Below are 8,787 nucleotides of genomic sequence, written 5' to 3' on the forward strand. Positions count from 1 at the left end.
AATAATGTGTGCCAATGTCTGTCTGGGTTGGAGTGGGATTGGGGGGGACAGTGGGCAATGAGGAGTTTGGAAAATAAATGGGATGATAAGTTATGCTGAGAGCATAGAGGTTAGGGCACCATTTGTTGTTGGCAGCACTGGGAAACCCAGACAGCAAAAGTAGCAGTCAGTGCATTGGGCAAATTGGAGTCCACATAGATAGGTGTCTATGCAGGAGCATGAGGGAGTCCATGTCTGAAGAAGGGTCTTCTAGCACACAGCTTTCCCATTTGCTCAGGAAGACCCCAGCATTCTGTGGCTGGGTGTCAGGGTCCACTTCTTTGAGGGGTTAGGCAGGACTTTAGGATTATAGTCCTCACTTCAACATTTCAACCAGAGTGCTCTGCCTTGCTCATGTTCATGGAGTGGATTTCTGTGGAAGGCTTCAGTGGAAATAAAAGGTCCTACATCTAAAATTTTGATGACCACTGTCCACTAGATAAATGACGCATCATGGAATCCCAGCCTCTAGATACCTGAGTTGAAGGGTGTCTCCAGACCCCTGATCTGTTTATCATGAGCAACTTTTGTTACTGAAGAGCTGCCAACTGCCTAAAACTCATACACTAGGTTTGAAAAGATAGTGTCTGGATACTGGAGGCAGAGAGTAAGCTCAGTTTTGCCAAAGGCTGTCAAGAGTAAAATCCTTAAAAGTGATCTGACACAGCAGATGTGAGATCGAAAGGTCATTATTGTAACTGTATATATGAGCCACAAATACACAGAATATATATTTTATAAAAACTTTCTGTAATTGATTTTCTGGTTTAATATTTTCTCCCGTTAAAGTCTTTCCTAAATTTAATATGTGCCTTTAGTTTCCAACTGTGTTTGCTGGCGAGAAGATGGCATACTATAGTATGTAGGCCACTATTCATGTAGCACTTTTTTTAAAACCTAAACCTATGGTCTCAAATTACCCCTACTGATGTAGCCTAAAAATGCCTAGCACAAGTTCCTCTCTTGTTAGACCCATGTTTCCTACGACCCACTGGACAGTCCCATCTGGACAGCTGGCAGAAGCTCACTGCTTACATGGCTCACACTGATTGCATCCTCCACACCTTTCCTCATTAACTCATCACCTCTTCTTCCTCCCCGATCCTCAATCACAGATGAGAGGAAAAGCTTTCGCCAAGTGAGAAACCTCAGAATTCAAGGTTATTATAGACTCTACCCACCATCTCAAAGTTCCTAACTTCCTAAAACTCTTTCACATCACATCTCTCACCATCTTCCCACTCAGGCTGAATTAAGTGCTTTGTCATGTTATTTTGTTTTGTTTACTTGATATTCTTTCTCAGCATATGTTCAATAAATGTTTGCTGGATGAATCAATCAAGTTGTTGGAGGGTGCCATTCACTGATGGCCTGGACCTTGCACCTCCATGGATGGAACCCACAGTTCTCCAACTGCTCATGTAACTTCAGAATTCCCATGGGAAACTATTACTAAGGGTGTCACCATGGACTTCTCCTCCCCAGGTCCAAACACCATCTTGGAGGTGGGGGTGCTCTCAACAGGATGGTCCATGGTGCTTCCTCCCTAGGAAACATGGTCGGTCTATCAGGAGATTTCCCCAGCCCATTCACGCTCCTTGTCCTGCACCGGAGCCCCCACTTTCTTATCAGTTGAGTAAGAAAAAGCCATCTCCACAGGTTTTCCACCCACCCTGCAAACTGGTGGCAACACAGACCAGCCATCATAGCTACAGGACATGACACCCACCCATGCTATGCCATGACCTCAGCAGCTCTGGAAGGCAGTCTGAGCCAGGGACACCATTTGGACAGCTTTCAAACATGTCCATGCCCAGCCCTTTATCTGCAGAGTCTGAGGTGATTAGTCCCAGGGCTTTCTCCTTCCGATTTCACCCTCCTTGCCGCTAGCTGCATGCTCCCTTCCGCTGCTCCTGGGTATTCCTGGCCTATCTCAGCTGTCCTTCCTCAGTCACTCACCCCTCACTCACATAGCCCCACCCTCTGTGTGGGGTCGCACTGCAGCCAGGGGGGAAGGCCCCACCTCCAGCAGGCACCATGACAGCTTCCAGCCCTGGGACCCTGGCAAGGATGCCCTGGACCACTAGAGTAGTCAAGAGATGTTGCTCACCTGAACTCAGGTGCAGGGAGCCAGGCGTACTCTTCCTGACAGAGGTAGGGGGACTCTATGGTAGTGGGGTGTCTGGCATGCGGCTGATCCCTTCATCCAACAGACCTGCCCTGTCAGACCACCCTGCAACTTTCAGCTGGTGATAATGATTCAGAGACTTCCCCAGCCCATCCATGTTTTTTTCTCCTGAATTCCCCTGCCTCTCCACCTTCTCTCCTTTTGGTCCCTTTCCCCTGTAGCTGAACTCGCGATTCAGAGCCCTGACTGCCAGTCTGCCTGGGGCTCTCTGGACTTGGTTTTGTACTTGATTTCTCTCATGGGCTCTGGCCATCACTTTCCCCGGGATGCTCTCAATGCCCCTCACTACTGAGGGTGTCCTGGCTGGTCTCCTCCCCTGGCTGCTGGTCATTCTGGCCAAATCCTTCTTTCTCAACATAAAGGGGGAAATGTCTTGTTGATATTGCAGAATCTTAAATCATTTCCAATTTTTATGAGAATGCAAACTGGCATACCACTTTTTGAATAAAATTTCAGATGTATTTATGAAATGTTACACTAGTCACACCCTTTCCACTCTAACCCAATGTCTACGTTAGTATGAATATATTATTAGAAAACATTCATGTCTACCCAAGGATTCATATTCAAAGATGTTGTTTTCATCTTATGAATCATATGACAAAGGGAAAACAACCTATGTTTCCACCAGGAGAAAAAAATTACGTGATTAATTATGGTATATACAAACTTTAACATTCCAGGGAGTAGTTTCAAAAGTGAGGTAGATCTATATGTGCTGTCATGGGAAGATCCTGCATCCATTTTATTAAGTGACAAAAGCTAGCGGCAGATCAATATGCATAGTATTACCTCTTATGTTGAATAAAAACAATATATTCTTAGAGCAGACCTCTGAAAAACACATAGTCATCTTTAAAATAACACACACTAGGGGTGCCTGGGTGGCTCAGCCGGTTAAGCGTCCAACTCTTGATTTCGGCTCAGGTCATGATCTCAGGGTCCTGAGAGTCTCTCTCCCTCCCCCTTTGCCCCTCTCTCCACTCACACACTCTTTCTCAAAGAAAGAAAAATCAATTTAAAAAATTAAAATAACACACGCTAGATTGTTAGTCATGGTGACTTCTGAGGAGGAGGCTGAATTGTGGAGGAACTTTGAAAAGGGGATATTGTGATTGATCTGTATTTTTAGAAGTTTTTTGCAAGAGAAAGACAATTATCATATGGTTTCTCTCATCTATGGAACATAAGAACTAGGAAGATCGGTAGGAGAAGAAAGGGCTAAAGAAAGGGGGGGTAATCAGAAGGGGGAATGCAGCATGAGAGACTATGGACTCTGAGAAACAAACTGAGGGCTTCAGAGGGGAGGGGGTGGGGGAATGGGATAGGCTGGTGATGGGTAGTAAGGAGGGCACGTATTGCATGGTGCACTGGGTGTTATACGCAACTAACGAATCATGGAACTTTACATCAAAAGCCAGGGATGTACTGTATGGTGACTAACATAATATAATAAAAATATTATTATAACAAAAAAAGAAGAAGTTTTTTGCAATAGGAAGATACGCACTACTACTTTCATAAGTAAAATTTCTGGATAAGCCTAACAACAGAAAAGCAGCCGTGTGAAAGTAACTGCTAACTGATGCAACAGACAAACCCAGACATTTGAAGGGTTAACACGACAAAAGTGCACATAAATTTTTGTGCACATAAATTCTGATATAGTTTGGCAGGGGCCCTGGGCTTTTCCTAGGCCTTGGGTCCAGGACACTTTCATCTTGTGGCTCCCCTATCTCAACACAGGGTCACCATGTTTGCTGGTGAATCAAGGGAGGTAGCATGGAGCTGACATACTGGCTCTCAGATGCCTGGATGTGAGAAACAATGCTTCTGCTCACGTCTCTACGGCAAAGGGCCATCACGCAACCCTCCCTAACTACAAGCGGACTGGCAGTGTAGTGTCCCCTGTGTCCTGGAAGGAAAGCAAGACACGCTATGGATGAACATTAAAGTTTCTCCCAAGTATCGCTACCCAGTAGGTGCTCAACCAAATGCAACTACTTCAATTTGTTATGACGACTGACTTTATTGCTGGGAGGAGTTTCTGAGGTCAGATTTGCCTTGGAACTCTGGGGCTCAGGCAGAAGAACTCTAGGTTAATAAAGCCCACAGACAGTACCCAAATCCTGTTTGATTCTCATTGTCACCTTCCTTCCTTAGCCCGGGTTTTAGTACCTTAGCCACAGCATCCTTCTTTTTGTCACCTGGGAGACTCCATGCTGTCCTCAGGAATGATGTACGACTCAGAAGGTTGGCCACAGGCTGGGGTGGGCGGGAACAGCATGGGCTCTAGATGAATTCAGACCAGGGTTCTAGTCTCTGCCCTGTCACTCACTAGCCATGTGATCCTGGGAAAATGACCAAGCCCCGTGAGCCTCAGGTTCTTCGTCTGTGAGGCGAGTGGGTTTGATAAGCCCCGTCTTGTAGGACTGCAGGAATGCATGTAATGTATCGAAAGCACCTTGCACGGTGCCCGGCATAAACTGGAACTTTGACGAATGGCAGTGATTTCGAATGTTGTTTTGATCCCAGAGCCTTCCACTCTCTCCTCTGGGATATTTTTTGTTATCCAGGTCATGTTAGAGAATGTGCAGCTCAATAGGCCATGGAATAGCTAATCAGCCAAAGAGGGTGCTTCGTAAGTAAAACTCAATCCATTTTCTAAATCAGAGGATATATATGGGATATATGAGAATATGTGTGGAAAGCAGGTGTGAGGCAGTTGTCCCAGCCGGATACAACACAAAACTCCTAGAATTTGAGTCAAAGACCAGCTCCTTCCCTCCCTCCTGGCTGCTCTTCCACCCAAACCACTCTTTTCATTCATTTCTCCCTCACCAAAACCTAGACTTTGCTTACTTACAGCTGTCCAAATTACACTCAAGATAACCAAATTAAAATGTCTTTTATCTGGCTTTCCATGCTCAGGAACAAGAGTATCAGTCTAGAGTCTTCGGGGCGCCCACTCAAAGGAATATCCCTGTATTTCTCCAGAAATTCTTGCAGATGATAGATATAAAACACCTAGTCTGTACACTGTGTTTAATGGCACTGGGACGAGAGTGCAGGATAACTTCCTTTCCTGCCCCAGGAGAAGATTTCTCTCTGGTTTGTCCATGATCCAAAAGGAACTTCTCAGAGTAATTATCCATTTCAGACTTTGCTCCCACCCCTAAGGCACCCTGTCTCCAAGTAGGGCCACTGTCACCCCCCAGGTTCACGGTGATCGGCTGCACAGAAGGAGTTATGGTGACCAGACAGCCCGAGCCACCCAGGCCAGGGGCGTTTCCACTACAGTGCTTGCCCCGGGAGCACCCTTCTTCCACTGGTTCTGTACGTCTCAGGGCATCCCTCCCCACTTTCCTGCCATGAGTGCAGCTGCTAGACAGCCACCTAAGGGTGGTACATGTCCTGCTTATCCTACTGTCCTCAGTGCTCACACACAGGGCCTTCCACAGTGCAGTGCTCCCAGCCAATGTCTGGAAATCAGTGAGACAGTGAGCAGGGCTCCCTATGTGCTGAGATGACGTCTCTCCTCCTTTCTTGAAGAACCAAGCCAATACAGAAGCACACATCTATGTTACTTTTCCAAAATTTCAGACAAGAAGGAATAAGAAGCAAAATGAACAATCTTTTATTTCCCTATTTTCTGACCCCGTCACTTGAGTGCTCCATTCTTTCGCCTTTCCAGCAAATTTCTATGCCAATGCCCTGTAATTTCATTCCAGAACCCAAGCAAGGAGGGAAGATCTCCCAGCTTATTTCCAGGACATGACAAAACTCTTAACTCTTGAACTGGGTAAGGACAAATGCTGTGTGTGTGTGGGGGGAGGATGTCACTCACACACTCAGCCGCCGAAGCGGATGAAATCTTCTATGCCAAGGCAGCCCACTGGAGAGCTTCCTCGAGGACACCAAGCTCTGGATGTGGGAGTCATCACAGAGAACAGCCCCCTCCCGTCTCCCCCAAGGAGGCTCCTTGCCCACTTTCTTCCCCCAACCCTCCCTGGCCCTGCACTCCTTAGAACGCCCAGGGCTGTCTCTTCACACACACACACACACATACACACACACACATGCACACGCACACACTAACAGGAAAGAACCAGCAAGCGGCCTCACTTCCCGCCCAGCATCCCGCAGGAGAAGCTGCCGGCCCCACCAAAGCCTGGAAAGGGCCTGGCCACCCCTGGGGCTCAGGCCCCCTCTTCCTCATCGCTCACAGCCTCTTCAGACAGGGCCAGGGAGGAACCCGGCTGCCTGCTATTGACCCGGAGCAAATACTCCAGCACTTGCAACTTGCTGGTTTCAGCATAGGCCCTGGGACCCCACAGGAACTCGTAGCGGGCAGGGTCGCTGCCGGGCACCTGCCGGTACTCCACGTACCCTTCCTGCACCCAGACCTTGGTGAGGAGCTCCCTGGGCTCCCCATAGATAATGTGCTCCTTGCCAGCATACACTCCCATGACCCCTAGCGCTTCCCACACCTCCTCCTCAGGGGCACAGTCATCCTCCAGGAGGATCACCCCCAGAAGCAGCACCAGGAGGCTGGTCTTGGGCATGCCCTGCTCACCGCTCGGCATCCCACCACAGGTGAGGCCCAGGACGGTGACCAGGACGTAGGAGTGGTCGCTGGGGTCCACCTCCTTCACATCTACGCCAAAGACCAGCCGCATGCACTGGGACGCTTGGCCCAAGATCATGGGGAAGGCGTCCTGGTCATCGTTGCCGACGACCTCCAGCATCTCTGCCTGGCTGGTGCGCTGCTGGGTGCGATACTTGAGCACCAGGAACGCCACCAGGTCAGCCACTTTCACATGGAGTTTGTCCTGGAGAGACAGCTGGGCTTCCTCGGGCTCCTCCCAGCTGCTCGACCCCTCCTCATCTGGGCTGCTGGAGCCATGGTCGGGCTGGCTCCAGACAGTGGCTGCCAGGGCAGTGGGGGAGGGGCAGGCACTCTGAGGGCTCTGAGGAGGACTCAGGGACCCAGAAGCAGACCCCTCCCCAAGGGGGATCAGGAATAGGGCAGAGCAGGAAGAGGAAGGGGAGGAGGAAGTGGAGGCAGTGGAGGAGGAGGAAGGGGAGGAGGATGAGGAGGATGAAGAGGAGGAAAAAGAAGAGGAGGGAGGAGATGGGCCCCCCTCCTCCCCAGCCCCGGACAGCTGTGCCTCCACCAGGCTCTGGGCTGGTACTGGGTCTTCCTCCAGCTTCCAGAGCTCACTCCTCTGACCCAGGGGCATGGCGTCTGTGTAGGGCTGAACCTGAAGAAAGATGTGGGATGGCTCCTCAGGGTGCAGCCCAGCCAGGGGAGGCCCGAGGTCCTAAAGCTGACAGTGGGCTGTGTCAGCTTGGGTGCTGAGGGGTCCCCTCTGTGGTGGGATGGGAGAACCCCTGGCTCCACACGCAAAGCATGGACCTCACCTTGACCACTGGCACTTGCCTGCACCTCCTCTGCTCTGACCTTAGGGAATCCTGCCTCAGACTGAGGCCTCGGCTCCCAGTTCTTGAAGCCCCTAGAGGAGGGAAGGAGGAGGCACCTCAGGTTGCAGACTGCAAGCACAGCCCCAGGCCCCCAGTGAGCACAGGAGGGCTGGGTCAGACTCTGAGGTCCCCACCAGTCCAGGCTGGGTGGTCCCCTCCTTGGCCTCTCAGGGGGCTGCTATTTCCCCTGCCAGGGCCTGGGCCCCACCCACCGTGGCCCTGAGGCCAAAGGCTCACAGCAAGACCACGCAGCCCTGAGACTCCACAGAAGGGGGCCCATATCTGGCCACGCCTGCCAAAGTTCTACAGGGCTCATCACAGATCTGGAGGGATGGCCAAGCTCGGGGTTCCACATGTGCTGGGATGGGTACGCCTCTAAGGCTTCATCTCGACCCCATGGAAGGCCTGGGAATACTCCCTGTGTTGAAGCTGAGGCCACCCTCCTGGTGCTGAGGCCTCATCTCTGGGAGACACCAGAAGGAAAAGTTGGGAGAAATCAGTTGGCCCACCGATCCCCTATCTCGCCTGGGCTGACAGAAGAGGCAGGGTAGGCCTGGGCCCTAGGGATCCTGCTGTGGGAGGCATGCCCTCATTTCTCACCTCCACCCCCACCAGGGCCAGGGCCAGGGCCATGGCCCCTGCCTCCCCCACTGACCAGAGTCCAGACCTCCAGGCCCAGGCCCTTCCCTCCCTGAGACCAGGGATCTGGAGACAAGGAGGGGCTCAGCCTGACAGGTCCTGCCCAGGGTTCCCAGCGCTGCCAGGTAGGGCCTGGCCAGATTTCTAGGCCATCCCCTCCTTTTCCTGAGGGGTGGGTTGGGACCCAGCCACTCCTCCATCAGGGGTCCCCACATGGACTCTTGGCAGGACTAGGGACTCCTGCGTGTCTCCCAGGTGGGCTTCCTCAGATGACCTGACTGAGACCTCTCCCAGCATGGTCCTCACATGCCTGAGACCTGGGAGAGTAGGGTGAGGACGCAGCAATCCATGCCCTCCCCCTGCACGCCACCCAATTCACAACGAGCTGAGATCGGGGGCTGACCCCTCTGTCCAGGGGCAGGAGTCCACTCTTTGTC

General features: G+C 51.2%; 1 protein-coding gene across 1 annotated transcript; it reads right to left on the minus strand.

The window, feature by feature from the left end:
- Positions 1 to 6,426: 6,426 nt before the first annotated feature.
- On the minus strand, positions 6,427 to 7,329 carry LOC113246814 (melanoma-associated antigen 10-like; the record flags this gene model as incomplete). Its single annotated transcript, XM_044379875.1, has 2 exons — positions 6,427 to 7,063; positions 7,274 to 7,329. Coding segments are annotated over 2 exons (693 nt in total), but the record flags the coding sequence as incomplete, so codon positions are not given.
- Positions 7,330 to 8,787: the final 1,458 nt, after the last annotated feature.

This window comes from Ursus arctos, chromosome X (assembly GCF_023065955.2).
Source record: "Ursus arctos isolate Adak ecotype North America chromosome X, UrsArc2.0, whole genome shotgun sequence".
In the NCBI taxonomy this organism is placed as follows: Eukaryota; Metazoa; Chordata; class Mammalia; order Carnivora; family Ursidae; genus Ursus; species Ursus arctos.